Source organism: Hypanus sabinus, chromosome 1 (assembly GCF_030144855.1).
Source record: "Hypanus sabinus isolate sHypSab1 chromosome 1, sHypSab1.hap1, whole genome shotgun sequence".
Classification (NCBI taxonomy): domain Eukaryota; kingdom Metazoa; phylum Chordata; class Chondrichthyes; order Myliobatiformes; family Dasyatidae; genus Hypanus; species Hypanus sabinus.
In genome coordinates this window covers 186,834,199-186,852,265 of record NC_082706.1, presented here as the reverse complement: position 1 = coordinate 186,852,265, position 18,067 = coordinate 186,834,199, and the positions used below count along the sequence as shown (strand labels likewise).

General features: G+C 40.3%; 1 protein-coding gene across 16 annotated transcripts in view; it reads right to left on the bottom strand.

Moving 5' to 3' along the window:
* Nucleotides 1-18,067, bottom strand: part of LOC132401241 (interaptin-like) — a 617,788-nt gene that overhangs the window by 135,959 nt on the left and 463,762 nt on the right. For all 16 annotated transcript variants that reach the window (XM_059983244.1, XM_059983267.1, XM_059983373.1 and 13 more), the window contains 2 exons: nucleotides 12,516-12,618; nucleotides 11,690-11,760 (listed from right to left, as the gene is read on the bottom strand). In XM_059983244.1, coding sequence (XP_059839227.1) covers nucleotides 11,690-11,760; nucleotides 12,516-12,618 — 174 coding nt within the window. The remainder of the gene's footprint in view (nucleotides 1-11,689; nucleotides 11,761-12,515; nucleotides 12,619-18,067) is intronic.

Sequence of the window (18,067 nt, the reverse complement as noted above, 5' to 3'; positions counted from 1 at the left end):
CAATTCATTTCTAAGAAAGACACTTCACAATTTTTTGTGTGTGTTGCTTTGGACTTCAAGCATTTGCAGATTTTCTTGTGTGCACAATATCTGAATCAGTACATAAGTGTAATTACCAAGAAAGCATGACAGCGTCTCTACTTTCTTAGATGTCTGCGGAGATCTAAGACTTTGACAAACTTCTATTGATGTGTGGTGGACAGTATGTTGACTGGCTGCATCACGGCCTGGTATTGCAATACCAATGCCTTTGTATGTAAAATTCTACAAAATGTAGTGGATTCGGCCCAGTACATCACTGGTAAAGCCATCCCAACCATTGAGCACATCTACATGAAACACTGTCATAGGAAAGCAGCATCCTTCATCAGAGATCCCCACCACCTAGATCACGTTCTTTTCTCTCTGCTGCCATCAAATAGAAGGTATAGGGCCTCAGGACTCACATTACCAGGTTCAAGAACAATTACTACTCCTCAACCATCAGTTCTTGAATAAAAGGGGAAAACTACACTGACTTGCCCCATCATTGAAATGTTCCTACAAACTAATGATCTCACTTTAAGGACTCTTTATCTCATTATTTATTGCTATTTATTTATATTTGTTTTTGCAGAATTTGTCATCTTCTGTACTCTGGTTGCTCTTTCATCAATCCTGTTATCATTACTATTCAATAGATTTGCTAAAATGCCCACGAGAAAATAAATCTCAAGGTTGTATATGGTGACATGTATGCATTTGATAATAAATGTACTTAGAGCTTTGAATCAGATTGCAATTTAATGGTCATGGTGATACACCAAGGAGATAACATTTCAAGTATGAAATACACACTCATTCATCAATGTGAATGTCTTCATGGTTCTAAATATGAATCATTTTAAATAACAGCACCAACTGGCCATTCTAACCCACAGAATAATCCCAAATGGCTCAATAAGAGAAGCACAAACTTTATTCCATTCACAATTGTTGGACATTATGAGCAACACGAAGGTTGAAGGTGTTGTGGATAGTGTGCAGGGCTGTTAGAGGTTATAGCAGGACATTGATAGGATGCAAAACTGGGCTGAGAAGTGGCAGATGGAACTCAACCCAGGTAGGTGTGAAGTGGTTCATTTTGATAGGTCAAATATGATGGCAGAATATAGTATTAACGGTAAGACTCTTGGTAGTGTGGAGGATCAGAGGGATCTTGGGGTCCGAGTCCATAGGACACTCAAAGCAGCTGCACAGGTTGACTCTGTGGTGAAGAAGGTGTATGGTGTATTGGCCTTCATCAATTGTGGAATTGAATTTAGGAGCTGAGAGGTAATGTTGCAGCTATACAGGACCCTGGTCATACCCCACTTGGAGTACTGTGCTCAGTTCTGGTCGCTTCACTACAGGACGGATGTGGAAGCCACAGAAAGGATGCAGAGGGGATTTACAAGGATGTTGCCTGGACTGGGGAGCATGCCTTCTGAGCATAGGTTGGGTGAACTCGGCCTTTTCTCCTTGGAATGAAGGAGGATGAGAGGTGATCTGATAGAGATGTCTAAGATGATGAGATGGATAGTCAGAGACTTTTTCCCTGGTCTAAGTTCTGGGGAGTAGGTACAGAGGAGATGTCAGGGGTAAGTTTTTTACTCAAAGAGTGGTGAGTGCGTGGAATGGGCTGCCAGCGATGTTGGTGGAGGCGGATATGATAGGGTCTTTTAAGAGGCTTTTAGATAGGTACATGGAACTTAGTAAAATAGAGGGCTATAGGTAAGACTAGTAATGTCTAAGGTAAGGATATTTTTGGCACAACTTTGTGGGCCGAAGGGCCTGTATTATGCTGCAGGTTTTCTATGTTTCTATGTAACACACACAATGATGGAGGAACTCAGCAAGTCAACTATGAAGAGGGAATAAACATTTCAGGCTGAGACCTTTCAGCAGTACTGGAAAGGAAGGGGCAGAACCTCGAATAAGGTGGTGGGGAAGGGAAAGGGGAAGGAGTACAAGCTGGCAGGTGATAGGTGAGACTGGGTAGGCGAAGGTGGGTGGATGGGGAGGAGGTTTTCTGACATGCCGGTTCCATGGCCTCCTCTTCAGCCATAATGAAGCCACTCTGAGATTGGAGGAGCATCACCTTATTTTCCATCTAGGTAGCCTTCAACTTGATGGCATGAATATTGATTTCTCTAACTTCTGGTAGTTTTTCTGCTCCCCCTTCTTCATTTTCCCAATCTGGCCTTTTACCTCTTCCCCTCACCTACCTATCACCTCCTCCTGGTGCCCTTCCTTCTCTTTCTTCCATGATGATCTCTCCTCTCCTATCAGGTTCCTTCTTCTCCAGCCCTTTGTCTTTTAGACTTATCACCTCCCAGCTTCTTACATCAACCTTCCTGACCTAGCACCTGACTTCATCTGTCACCTTTTTGTCTGTCCTCATCCCCTTCTGCCCACCTTTTTGTTCTGGCATCTTCTCCCTTCCTTTCCAGTCCCGATGATGTGTCTCTGCCAGAAACATCAATGGTTTATTAATCTCTGCAGATGTTGCTTGATCTGTTGAGTTCCACCAAGACTTTACATAGAAACTCAAGTGGTATAATTTATGGCCTATTGTCATCTAAACCTGTGTAGCTGTGATGCTGCTGCAAGCAAATTTTTCATTGTAGGTGCAGGTGTACTTGACAATGGATTGAACTTGACTTGACTTGGATGTAGACTTAAGGAATAGGCGGGGAAGGTAATAATAGAGATAGGCAATATTAGGAAGGCTTATGTCAGCAATTTTGGTGATCAAATAAATATGAGGCTGAGAACAGCTCATAATGAGATCAGCTCTTGAGATCACAATGCTCTACCTCAATTGACATGAAGAGAAATTGATGGGTGGCAATAATTGTTCGTACATTCTATGCTGTATGATAGACAAGCAAAATATCTAGAGAAGTGTCTGAAAATGACTAAAATATCTGAAAATACTGAAGAAGTTGTGATGAGGTAGGGTTAGGGCAAGAGTCATCAACACGCATCAGGAGAAATAGTACAAGGGAAAGGGCAGTTCAGGAAATGAAAAAGGGCCTTAAAATGTAACACTCACTTACTCAGCCTAGCTCTGCCAGATTCTACTGTGCATTCCTATAGTGTTCTTCCTTCTGTTAGCATTTTTGTCTTTGGTCTCCACAAATAAAGCGGTGAATCTTGTCATGCATTCCCTGTGGTGGGAGTTGGTGTCGGCCGAGTATCAAAGAGAGGCCCTGGAGATCAAAGGGGCTCCACTTTAGGTAGCACGAGCCCATATGTTTGCTTGAAGTTGTTTTTTCATTGTTAAGGTCACAGGGCAGTGAAGGGTTCATTTGGGGTGAATGTGTTGCCATCTGGAGAGACAAGAGCCTCATTCTCTCCCAAGTCCAGCTGCCCTTATTATCAGTCTACACAGTCCTGAGTCTGGAGATTAGAAAGGGAAGTGGTAACTGAAGTGAAATAAAAGCGCCTGAAAATGTGCTGTACATCTGACCTACACATCAATTGTTACATTATTCTGATAATTGGTGTCAGTCCACAGCATAATTACTATGCCAAAAGCAGACTCTCAATCTGACAAAGTTAGGTGTTGAATGGGAAGAAAAACATCATATACTGGTTTTAATTTTAAAAATATTTTACTTGCCCATTATTATGGATATTCTGCCTTTTCAATGAGGCGTTTAAATAAGCCTGGCCTCTCTTGTATGGGGATATAATAGATCTTATGAGACACAGGAGCAGGAGTTAAGCCATTCGGCCCATCGAATCTCTCCTGCCAATTTATAATGGCTGATTTATTATCTCTCTCTCAATCTCATTCTGTTGCCTTCGTCTTGTTATCACCGGCGTGTGACATGAGATTTGCTAACTTAGCAGAAGCAGTTCAATGCAATACATAATATAGAAGACAAAATATAAAATAAAAATAATAATAAATAAATAAGTAAACCGATTACTGTATACGTATATTGAATAAATTAAAAGTCGTGCAAAAAACAGAAATACCGTATATTAAAAAGGTGAGGTAGTGTCCAAGGGTTCAATGTCCATTTAGGAATTGGATGGCAGAGGGGAAGAAGCTGCTCCTGAATCGCTGAGTTTGTGCCTTCAGGCTTCTGTAACTCCTGCCTGATGGTAACAGTGAGAAAAGGGCATACCCTGGGTGCTGGAGGTCCTTAATAATAGATGCTGCCTTTCTGAGACACCGCTCCCTAAAGATAGAAACATAGAAAATAGGTGCAGGAGTAGGCCATTTGGCCCTTCGAGCCTGCACCGCCATTCAGTATGATCATGGCTGATCATCCAACTCAGAACCCTGTACCTGCTTTCTCTCCATACCCCCTGATCCCTTTAGCCACAAGGGCCATATCTAACTTCCTCTTAAATGTAGCCAATGAACCGGCCTCAACTGTTTCCTGTGGCAGAGAATTCCACAGATTCACCACTCTCTGTGTGACGAAGTTTTTCCTCATCTCGGTCCTAAAAGGCTTCCCCTTTATCCTTAAACTGTGACCCCTCGTTCTGGACTTCCCCAGCATTGGAAACAATCTTCCTGCATCTAGCCTGCCAAATCCCTTTAGAATTTTATACGTTTCAATAAGATCCCCCCTCAATCTTCTAAATTCCAGTGAGTATAAGCCTAGTCGATCCAGTCTTTCTTCATATGAAAGTCCTGCCATCCCAGGAATCAATCTGGTGAACCTTCTCTGTACTCCCTCTATGGCAAGAATGTCTTTCATCAGATTAGGGGACCAAAACTGCACACAATATTCTAGGTGCAGTCTTACTAAGGCCTTGTACAACTGTAGTAGAACCTCCCTGCTCCTGTACTCAAATCCTTTTGCTATGAATGCCAACATACCATTTGCCTTTTTCACCACCTGCTGTACCTGCATGCCCACCTTCAATGACTGGTGCATAATGACACCCATGTCTCTTTGCATCTGTCCTTTTCCTAATTGGCCACCGTTCAGATAATAATCTGTTTTCCTGTTCTTGCAACCAAAGTGGATAACCTCACATTTATCCACATTAAATTGCATCTGCCATGAATTTGCCCACTCACCTAACCTATCCAAGTCACCCTGCATCCTCTGAGCATCCTCCTCACAGCCAACACCGCCGCCCAGCTTCGTGTCATCAGCAAACTTGGAGATGCTGCATTTAATTCTCTCGTCTAAATCATTAAAATATATTGTAAACAACTGGGGTCCCAGCACTGGGCCTTGCAGTACCCCACTAGTCACTGCCTGCCATTCTGAAAAGGTCCCATTTCCTGGGTACTTTGTAAGCTAGTGCCGAAGATGGAGCTGACTAGATTTACAACCTTCTGCAGCTTCTTTCGGTCCTGTGCAGTAGTCCCTCCATACCAGACAGTGATGCAACCTGTCAGAATGCTCTCCATGGTACAACTATAGAAGTTTTTGAATGTATTTGTTGACATGCCAATCTCTTCAAACTCCTAATGAAATATAACTGCTGTCTTGCCTTCTTTATAATGGCATCGATATGTTGGGACCAGGTTAGATCTTTGGAGATCTTGACACCCAGGAACTTGAAACTGCTCACTCTCTCCACTTTTGATCCCTCTATGAGGATTGGTATGTGTTCCTTCGCTTTACCCTTCCTGAAGTCCACAATCTGCTTTTTTGTTTTACTGACATTGTGTGCCAGGTTGTTGGTGTGACACCACGCACCACTAGTTGGCATATCTCACTCCTGTATGCCCTGTCATCACCACCTGAGATTCTACAAACAATGGTTGTATCACCAACAAATTTATAGATGGTATTTAAGCTATGCCTGGCCACACTGTCATGTGTATATAGAGAGTAGAGCAGTAGGCTAAGCACACATCCATGAGGTGCACCAGTGTTGACTGTCAGCAAGGTGAATACGTTATCACCAATCCACACAGATTGTGGTTAGGAAGTCGAGGATCCAATTGCAAAGGGAGGTACAGAGGCCCAGGTTCTGCAACTTCTCAATCAGGATTGTGGGAATGATGGTGTTAAATGTTGAGCTATAGTCGATGAACGGCATCCTGACATAAGTGTTTGTGTTGTCCATGTGGTCTAAAGCTGTGTGCAGAGCCATTGAGATTGCGTCTGCCATTGACCTATTGTGGCGATAGGTGAATTGCAACGTATCTAGGTCCTTGCTGAGGTAGGAGTTCAGTCTAGTCATGACCAACCTCTCAAAGCATTTCAGCACTATAGATGTGAGTGCTACAGGGTGATAGTCATTAAGGCAGCTCACATTATTTTTCTTAGGCACTGGTATAATTGTTGCCTTTTGAAGGGTGAATGGAAATAATGCCTGAAGCCATGTGATAGGTCGAAGTTTCAAAGGGATGACTGAAGAAAATTTCAAGGATGCTCTTGAAGCTTCGTTAAGACAAGGCAACATCCTTTTCCAATAATGCCTGATCCATGGCTGCTCTGGGTGTAGATGGAACATTTTGGATGGCATTCAGAGTTCTGAAGCCCTGTATTGGAATCCTACAGTATCTCTGCATGAGCTGTTGCTTGCCACCAGCAATCTCCTGCCCCATCTGTGAAAGAGTCTGTAGTTCTACATTGGCCTCATCAGTCACTTCAGAACCCAAAGATTCAGAGAGGAAGTAAGCCATCCTCAATCCTCATGGACTGTCTAAGAAGAACATTTAGACACTTAGACATGAAAGGTCATAGTTGCGTATTTCGTAGTTGCATGGTAGTTATGATACATTACTCCTGTATAGCATAGTTAAAACTGCATACTATCTGACTTAAATATTAGCATGGTACTTATTGGAATAAGTGTCTTTGTTCTTAATTAAAATAGCTGTATTTTCCCATCTGTTTCTTTAAGCTCTTTTAGTGAAGCGAATATAATGGGTATTTAATGTTATGCCAAAGGAAACAGTGCCCTTGTAATCCAAGGACTAAAAGACCTTGTTTAAATGCAGCTGAGCCTGTGCTAAGTACTGTCTTCCTTGTTTTGTTTAACTGGCTAGTTCAAGAATGTTTAAAAAGGTATGCTCAGTGACCTATGCAGCTGCATTTCATCTCTTATAACAACTGCCAAGCAGAATGTAATATCCTGTGTGGTATAGCACTTTAAAAGAAAAAAAATTCTGTTGGAGTGGGTATAATAAAATGAGGTAAGTTATGAAGACAAACAAGCACATTTTCTCTTCTTGTGGAAAGCAAAACAAGGATTAGCAAATATCATGAACAGTGAAATTAACATTAAAAAGGTTCAATGGTCTTTGTAGAACATACTTATTGGCATTAAATTAAGATCATTCTGAAGTGATTGAGTGACTACTTAGGAATTTGCCATTGGCTTCAGGACAGAAGAAGCCTGGAGAATTTATTTGAAGGAGAAATCGATGACAAGTGCTTGTTGCTCACTAATAATTTTTGGCATGTTAGAATCTATCTCAGAACTCAACCAAAAGACATCTCTTTGAAGATTCAAGTCACATATGGCAGCAGGTTCAAATGCAGAATACATTTACACAGATAATTCAAATCATAGACTGTTAAGTTAAATTTGATGTTGGACATAACTGGAAAGCCGTTTTAGGAAAGAACAGACAGATGAAGCCAAATTCAACTCTATCTAAAATGCAAACACAGTAGATTGGATATGATAATACCTTTAGATTAAAAGCAGCTCTCCCATAGACGGTAAGGGAAAATAATATTTGTCAAAAGGAAAAAAACGTAGCTTGCTGTAACAAATTTTAATGTTGTTTTAATTATTTATCATTTCTAAAGAAAAGTTGTAATGACAAAAAAAATGGACAAAGCCTGGTTTTGTTTGATTAGTTCTTCAAGAACATCATCAATAGTATGAAAGGTAAGCAAAGGAACAGCCCTCTATTTGATATGTGATACTATAGCTGGAGAACTTTATAACTGAAAATGTCAACCAGTCAGAGGTCCATCACTGTGAAATTATCCAGTTAAGATATTTAATCTTCTTTGATGCAGAGAATAAAAATCTACATGTTACCTCTGATCTGAATAGAAAGAGGTTGTCTTTTTGATGGCATCACAGTTGAGTTTCCAATTAAGGCTCAACAAATTTTATATGTTTTTATAATGAGAGCATTGACTTAGCATCCATTATACTATACCATAATTTCATCCATCATAGTTTTAGAATTGAGATTTTATTTGTGAAAAGAAACATCTGCAAGTTCATGAGAAAATGTTATTCAGTGAATAACATGAATAATGATAATAATATTAATAATTTTTTATGGGATCTCTTATTTGTGACAGGATATGTTAAGGGGCCAGGTACTTCAAAAATGGGTAAATCATAATAGCCGGTTAAAAGATGTGTTTCCTGGGTTCTCAAAAGAAGCAATGAAAAAAATAGCACAGGATCAGTGCTATGGGGTAAAAAATGGAGAAAGGGATAGATCAGTAAGATTGGTCAGCTGTACACTGACAATGGGCAAATCATTGTAAAAAAATTCCCAGGGGGGAGCATTAATCAGCATTACGAGAAGCACAAGTTGATCAAAGACAACTTCCAGCATGGAAGCTTTTAGAAGGAGACAGGGGTGAGGGTAATATTTGATGTATTTACATACATTTTAGCAAGACATTTGGTATCATATGGTAAATTGATCCAGAAGATAAGAGCCCATCACATTCAAGGGAAAGTGGCATGTTAAATTAAAAATTGGTTCAACAGATAAAGAAAAGCATAATGTCTACAGGAGTTTTGGTAACTGCAAGGCTGTGTGCAATGTGATTCTGCAGAGCTCAATATCAGTTCTTTTGCTTTTTATGAAATATGAATGTGGAAATCTGCAGCAAAACTAGTTAAGTACGCACAAATGTGCCAACCAAAAGCGATCCTCGAGAAGCTTGAGATAATGTATTTGGGCATGGCACATAAAGCAATGAAAAGTACAACAGATCTGGAGTGTAAATCTGCGGACTCCTGTAGGCTGTGGAATTGGTAGATATGTTGTTTATGTCACCATATAGAATGCTTATGTTCTACAATACAAAAACACAACATGAGAAGGAGCAGGAGTATGTCTTGTGCCTACTCTAGATTGCCTAGCATCCAACAAGATCATGGTTGACCTAAAGCACTATTTTCCTGTCTATCCCCATATCACTTAATTCTTTTATCATCAGGAATATACCGATCATTGTTTGGTTTGCAAGCAATGATTGGCCTTCACAGGAATAATTTTGAAGACTCATTATCCTCTGAATTCTGAGGATCAACCACTTATTTTTAGATGATCACCTTCTTAGTTCTGGCTTCCTTATCCAGGGGAAGTATCAACCCTGCATTTACCCAGTTGAATTGCCTTGGAATTTTATATGTTTCAAAGGCCTCAATACACCACTGCAACGAGGATGCAACAGCACTTGAGAGGGCACAGAGCAGATTTGCAAGGCTTTGGATAAGTTGATAGAATTATGATTGTTTAGGAGTGTAATGTAAATGAAGTACAGAAAATCATGTGAGGCCCAGTCAGGGTGAACAGAAAGATCTTATTTCTGTTAGTGAAACAGTCAAAACTAGGGACAATGGATTTAAACAAATTGATATAATGATTAGAGGGGAATGGAGGAATTTCTTTACTAAAGAATGTGGAGTATGAAACTCACAGCTTTAAAGTTGCAAAGTGGAAGCAGACCAATTTGTTCCATTGTGGCCAGTGTGAACATGAGAAAATGAATGGATTCTTTTATTGAGCCATAAATGGTTAAATTTCATTTTTTTTTACTTTATGCTGTTTCTTTTACACTTGCACACAAATGGCTCTTGGTAATGTGTTTTGCACCCTGGCCCCGGAGGAATGCTGTTTTGTTTGGCTGTATTCATGGGTATTCATGTATGGTTGAATGATAATTAAACTTGAACTTGAAGTTAGGAATCATGTTTTTGATTAATTTTATTGCAGTTTATTGTAGATGTTCTGCTCTAATAGCTTCCATTATACTCATTGGTGTGAACCTATCAATGCCTTGCAAAGACTGGGCAAACAGAAATCCACATGCATCTTTGAAGATAGATCCAGTTGCTGCAACCTAATGCCACTTCATAACCCTCCACCAATTCTACAGTAGCTCTCAAGGATTAACACAACCATTGGCTGCATTCACTGCATTTGTTTGCCAGTCTGACAAATCTTCGATTATATCATTGTAACTCCACACACTGGATGGAATTAGATTGGGGATGCTGAAGCATGCATGGTAAATGAATGACAACTGATAAGCTTCCCAATCTAGCAATGTGCTGGTAAGAACACACTGTCTTTTCAGTGTCTAATGACAGTCACTCCAGACATAACAAGTTCCACTGCAATTACTAAAATCAGAGGCACAAGCTAAGTCACGCTTGGAAATAGGCAACTTTCCACAGAACACAGTTATAGCCATATTTCACTGATTTTCAGTTATGTGACACTCAATTTCAAGGCAAGTGTACTGTTTTGGTTACCATACTACAGGAAGGATTTGGTAACAATAATAAGAGTGCAGGAGAGATTCATCAGGATGATGTCTCAGAAGGACACAGGAGCAGTATTAGGCCATTTGGTCCATCAAGACTGCCCTGCCATTCCATTGTGGCTAATTTATTATCCCTCTCAATCTCATTCTCCTGCCTTCTCCCTGTAAAGGAAGCAGGTGGTGGATGTTCATATGAGCAGATGGTGCATATCACAAGTTCTGGTTATGCAACCACAGATGCCAAGCACCCGTCTTGTAAAGACATTGCCCAGAAGAAGGCAATGGCAAACCACTTCAGTAGAAAAATTTGCCAAGAACAATCATGGTAATGGAAAGACCATGATTTCCCACATCATGTGACATGGCACATAATGAACAAATGAATATTAAGTTTATGTGAGGTTAGTCAGAATCTTTTCCAGGTCAGAGGAGTTATAACTAGAGGCCATAGGTTTAACGTCAGAGGAGAGACCAAAATATTAGCAATTGCAGAGTCAGATTTATTATCACCAGCATGTGTCGTGAAATTTCATTGGAATCTGAAAAAAACAAAAAATCTTCTGGAGGAACCCGGAGAGTACAGCAGTGTCTATGCATTGAACTGCAGGTGCTAATTCCAACATTTGCAATCTCTTATATCTCGACTGAACAGTTTAAACAGTTACTTAATTCTTCAGTGAAGCATCTTTTCATACAATAAAGCAATGACTTAAGCATAAAAGATACCAACATTTCTACCAAGAGGCAAATGCTATTTTCAGTGATCCATAAAGCACCAATACTCTCTCTGTAAATACTCCAAATCTGTTGGAGTGATTGGCAGCCCATCCTCACCACTCTCTCTGGGACAACACCGCCAGCATTGAATTTCCAATTACAGAGTCAGCTGCCTCAGAAAGGCCATGTGGTGCTCACCTTTATTTATATTGTTGTAAACCAAATCCATCTTAAAACACAATAAAAAGGAACAAATTTTAATTATGTTGAACTCGAATAAAACTGACTTTTGCTTTGACTTTCAATTACTTTTTAGAAATATTAAAATATAGTTTTAGTGGTTCATTCTGAATGTTACTGAAACAGAAAAGCTTAGCTAAAGCTCATTGGGCGTAGTGAAATTACTAATATGCTAAAAATATTACTTATAAACAAATGCAGTAGAAGATACAGTATTTAAGTGTAGATATGACATAATCACTTACTCTTGATCCTTCAGTTGACTATCGTGTTGATTGAGCAGTATTTGTTGACTGCCACCGTGACTCTGTAATGCCTATTAAAAGAAGAAGAAGAAGAAGAATAGCCCTTAACTTGGCAGTGGAGTTATCAGGGCACTGTCATGACGGTGTTTCCGTAGCAAGCTATTCTTGTTTATGTGAGGCCAAGTTGCTAGCTTGACACTCAACCCGACTTGGATTCAAACTCGGGAACCTTTGCTCCAGAGTCCAGCGCTGATGTTATTGCACCACCAAGCGGGATGCCTATTAAAAAGAACCACTATTATAGTCATTGAGTATTCTGACTATTAAAGCTTATCAAGTACTATACACATGAAGGAAACACAAACAATAATTACAGAACACTAAACAAAAAAATCTGCAGATGCTGGAAATCTGAGTAACACACATAAAATGCTGGAGGATCTCAGCAGGCCAGGTAGCATCTGTGGAAAAAAGTACAGTTGATGTTTTGGGCCAAAACCTTGATTGTACTGTTTCCATAGATGCTGCCTGGCCTAATGAGTTTCTCCATCATTTTGTGTGTGTTACTGTTTTTGAATGCTAGTAATATTTAAATTTTAGAACAAGAGACTTTGCTAAAACAAAAAAGATTTTATTTTACAATTTATGCCTTTTAACTGGAAAGATTAGGTTTATTCATAAAAATAAACAAGGCACTGGAAATGTGAAAGTTCACAACTTTATGATTTGAAGGCAGAATGGAATATGAAATTGGATAAGATCAATTACTGCTCAAATCACATTAATTACTGCTAAAACTGCGCAATGGAAATACCGTATACTGTACTTTATATATCTTTAATTGTTCTGTTTTGTTCTTCTTTTCTTCCATCTCAGTTTTTACCACCTTCAATTCTTGGTTCAAATTTTTAATGGTTTCCTGTAAACAACTGTGAAACAATATTGTGACATTGTAATCATTAAGAAATACATTTGTTACAAAGATTTAATTAGAAGCAAGATTCTTACTGAAACTATCAAATTACTCTGGATCATTCTCATTTGAACTTTTAAATGAAACATTAGAGAGTTGAATGAAATATTAGGGAGTCTACAGCACAGAAACAGACTTTAAGTCTCATCTAGTCCATGCTGAACTATTAATCTGCCTAGTCCCATTGACCTGTACCCAGCCTGAAGCCCTCTATACCCCTCCCATCGATATTCCAATATCCAAATGACTCTAAAATATTGAAATCAAACCCATATCCACCACTTCTGCTGGCAATTCGTTCCACCCTCTCACAACCCTCTAAGTGAAGAAGACCCCTTTCAACCTTAAAACATGAACTCGAGTTCTAGTCTCACCCAAACCTCAGTGGGGAAAAAAAAAGTCTGCTTGCATTTACTCCAGCTACACACCCCATAATTGCTTATGCTGTACCTCTATCAAATCTCCCCTCATTCTCCTACACTTTAGAACCTTTCTCTTTAACTTGGGTCTTTATGGCCTAGCAACATCTCATATATTTCCTCTGCACTCTTTCAATCCTTTTGATATCTTTTCTGTAGGTAGATGACCAGAATTGTACACAATACACACAATACCAGATTCGGCCTCCTGTATCATCTCAACATCTCAACTCCTGTACTCAGTATTTTGATTTATTAAGGCGAATGTAACAAAAGCTCTCTTTACTACCCTATCTACCTATGATGCTACTTTCTTGGAATTACGCATCTGGATTCCCAGATCTCTTTGTTCTACTGTACTCCTTAACGCTCTACCCTGGTATGTCCTCCCAAGGTGCAGCAGCTCATATCTGTCAGCATTAAATTCCATCTGTCATTTTTCAGCCCATTTTCCCACTGGTCCCGATCCTGCTACAAGTCTTGATAGCTTTCCTGCTGTCCACTACACCCCTGATCTTCATGTCATCTGCAAATTTGCTGATACAGTTTATTACAGTATCATCCAGATCATTGATATAGATGACAAACAACAATGGACCCAGCACCGATCACTCTGGCATACCACTAGTTGCAGGCCTTCAGTCAGAGAAGCAACCATCTACTACCACTCCTTGGCTTCTCCTGCAAGCACAACTGTCTAATCTAATTTGCTACCTCATCCTGAATGCCGAGTGACTGAACCTTCTTGACCATCCTCCCCTGCGGGACTTTGTCATTTGCCTTACTAAAGTGCATGTAGACAACATCCACTACTAGGCCTTCATCAACTTTCCTGGTTACTTCCTTAAAAAACTCCAGAACATTGGTTAAACACAACCTACCATGCACAATGCCATGTTGACTATCCCTAATCAGTTCCTGTCTATCCAAATACTTATACATCTGGTCCCTTAGAGTACCTTCCAATAATAAACCCACTAGTGATATCAAGCTCACTGGCTTATAATTTCCTGTCTTATTCTTAGAGCCTTTCTTATAAAATGGAATAACATTGGCGATCCTTCAATTCTCAGGCACCTCACTTAGTGCAAAAGACATTTTAAATATCTCTGCTAGGGCCCTTACAATATCGGCACTAGCCTTCAACAAGATCCAAGGGAACACAATGTCTGGCCTTGGAGATTTATCCACTTCAATTTGCCTCAAGACAGCAAACTGCTCCTTCTCTGTAATTTGTATATGGCCCATGACCTCACTGCTGTTTTGCCTCACATCTATAGACTTTGTGTCTGTCTCCCGAGTAAATACAGATGCAAAAAAATCCATTTAAGATCACCCCCACTTCTTTCAGCTCCATGCATAGATGACCACTCTGATTAGCAAGAGAATCAATTTTGTCCCTACTATCATTTTGTTCATAATGTATCTGTAGAAGCTGTTGGGATTCTCCTTCACCTTGTCTGCTAGAGCAATCTCATGCCTTCTTTTAATCCTCCTAATATATTTCTTAAGTGTTCTCTTGTATTTCTTATACTCCTCAAGTGCCTCATTTGTTCCTTATTCTTCTTAACTAGGGCTTCGATAGCTCTTGAAAACCAAGGTTCTCTAAACCTGTTATTCGTGTCTTCTTTTCTGACAGGTATATACAAACTCTGTACCCTCAAAATATCATCTTTGAAGGCCTTCCATTTATCAAGCATGTCTTTGCCAGAAAACAACCTGCACCAATCCATACTTGTTAGATCCTTTCTGATACCATCAAAATGAGACGTTTTCCAAGTTAGAATCTCATCCCAAGGATCAGACCTATCCTTCTCCAGAGTTATGTTGAAACTGATGGCATTCTGATCACCCGATACAAAGTATTCCCTGCACAAATTTCTGTCACCTTCCCTGTCTCATTCCCTAATTGGAGATCTAATATTATACCCTTTCTAGTTGGAAACTCTACGTATTAAGTACACTTTCCTGAACACAGTTGACAAATACTATCCTAACCAGCCCTTTTACAGTATGGAAGTCCCAATCAATTTCTGGAAAGTTAAAATCACCTATTATCATAATCTCATATATCTTATAACAGTCCAGAATCTCTCCACAACTTGGATCCTGTAAATCCCACTACCTATTGGGAAGTCTATAATATAATCCCATGAACATAGTCATACCTTTCTTACTCTTCTGTTCCACCCTTGTAGCTTCTGTAGATGAGCTCTTCAGCCTGTCCTCTTCCCCCCCCCCTCCCCACACACCACCATGCAGCATGAGCAAACCTTCCTTTAGGGATTTTTCCTCCAGTACAGGTGCAAACATCCCTTTTGTACAAGTCCATCTTCCCTGGAAGAGAGCCCAATGATCCAAAAATCTGAAGCACTTCCTCATAAGGCAACTCCTTAGGCACATGTTAAACTGTATGATCTTCTTATTTCTGGCCTTGCTAGCAGGTAGCACGGGTAGCAATACTGCAATTATGACTCTGGAGGTTCTGTCCTTTAACTTGGCACCTAACTCCCTAACTGACTTTGCAAGCCCTTATCACCCTTTCTAGCCATTTCGTTGGTAGTGACATAGACCATGACCTCTGGCTGCCCACTCTCTCACTTAAGAAAGCTAGGAATTCAATCCAAGATGTTCCTGAGCCAGGTACTCAGGAGGAAACATAGAGTACCACCTGGGAAACTCATTTTTGTCCACAGCACTCTTGTCAGTTCCCCTAACCATTGGGTCCCCTATCAGAATCAGGTTTATCACCTGCAAGTGTCGTGAAATTTGTTAACTTAACAGCAGTTCAATGCAATATGTGATAATCTAGACAGAAAAATAAATATATAACCAAGTAAATCAATTACAGTGAATACACATATATAGAATAGGTTAAAATTTGTAATAACAGAAATAATATGTTTTAAAGAAGGAAAAAAAAAGTAGGGTAGTATTCATGGGTTGAATATCCATTGAGGAATCAAATGGCAGAGGTGAAGAAGCTGTTCCTGAATCACTCAGTATGTGCCTTCAGGCTTCTGTACCCCATTCCTGATGGTGACAATGAGAAGAGGGCATACCCTGGGTGATTGGGGTCCTTAATAATGGACATAGCCTTTTTGAGGCACCACTCCTTGAAGATGTCCTGGATTCTATGAAGGCCAGTACCAAAGATGGAGCTGACTAATTTTACAACTTCCTGTTTGGGCCTGTGCAGTAGGACCCATCCCCATACCAGAAGTGATGCAACCTGTCAGAATGGTCTCCATGGTACATCTAATGAAGTTTTCAAGTGTTTTAGGTGACAAATTGAATCTTTTCAAACTCCTAATGAAATATAGCCACTGTTGTGTCTTCTTTATAACTGCATCAATATATTGGATAAGGTTAGACCCTCAGAAATCTTGACATCCAGGAATTTGAAATTACTCACTCTCTTCCCTTCCAATCCCTCTAAGAGAATTGGTTGATGTTCCCTCATCTTATCTTTCCTGAAATCCACAATCAGCTCTTTCATCTTACTAACAATGAGTGCAGGATTGTTGCTGCAACACCACTCAACTAGCTGGTATATCTTGCTTTTGTATGCACTATCATCTCCATCTGAGATTCTACTGACAGCAGTTGTATCATCAGTAACTTTACAGATGGCATTTGAGCTATACCTAGCCATGCAATCATTAATATACAGGGAGTAGAGCAGTGGGTTAAGCACACACCAATGCTGACTGTCAGCTAAGAGGAGATATTATCACCGATCAGTACAGATTTTGGTCTTCTGGTTAGGAAGTCAAGGATTCAATTGCAGAGGGAAGTACAGAGGCCCAGGGTTTACCCTCCTTTAAGACAGCTTAACATCAGCCTCCGAGACAGAGGTCCTGGGGTCACCATTTGCAGCAGGGATCCTCACAGCTGTAATTATATTTCCCCTTTCAAAGCAGGCATAGAAAGCTTTGACTTCATCTGGTAGTGAAGCATCACTGCCATTTAAGCTACTGGGTTTCGCTTGGTAGGACGTAATGCCTTGCAAGCCCTGCCAGAGTTGACATGAATCGAATGTAGCCTCCAACCTTTCTCAGAATTGTATCTTTGCTCTTGAAATAGCCCTCCACAAGTCATACCTTGGACAGACCTGGGTCACCAGACTTAAATGCCATAGATCTAGCTGTCAGCAAATGGCGTAGCTTATGGTTCATCCACAGCTTTTGGTTTTATGTTTCACTACAGCTTGCCTCTTCTCATCCCTTCCTTTCTGAGCCACAGAGACCTGGCTCCTCTGCTAGGAGATCCCCTCAACAGTATCCCAAGTGCTATACCTGTTGTTGAGGAGAATAGCCACAGGGATACTCTGAATTGGCTGCCTATTCCTGTTCCCCCACCTGACTATCGCCCAGTTACCTGTGTACTGCATTTTGGGTATAACTACCCCACGGTATCACCTGTTGATCAACCCATCAGCCTCCTGAATGATTGAGATTTCATCCAACTCCAGCTCCAGCTCCAATTCCTGAACACAGTAAGTAAGAAGCTGCAGTTGGGTGCACATCTTGCAGCTGTAGTCATTTGGACACTGGAGATCTCCCTGCTGTCCCATATCTCACAACAGGAGGATTTCACTATCCTGAGAGGCATTCCCACTAATATAACTGTGCAATACGAAAGAAAGAAACTTTAAAAAGAGAAAATCGACCTATAGCCTTCAGCCATTCTTGCCTAAGCCTCTTTATCCTAAACCTAAACTTCCTCAATAAGACGTGAGAGAATAGGACCTATCAAATGTGACAGTGGGAAAATGTGTATGGAACCGGCGGAAATAGCAGGGGTACTTAATTAATACTTTACTTCAGTATTCACTATAGAAAAGGATCTTGGTGATTGTAGTGCAGACTTAGACAATAGACAATAGACAATAGGTGCAGAAGTAGACCATTCGGCCCTTCGAGCCTGCACCACCATTCTGAGATCATGGCTGATCTTCTACTATCAATACCCGGTTCCTGCCTT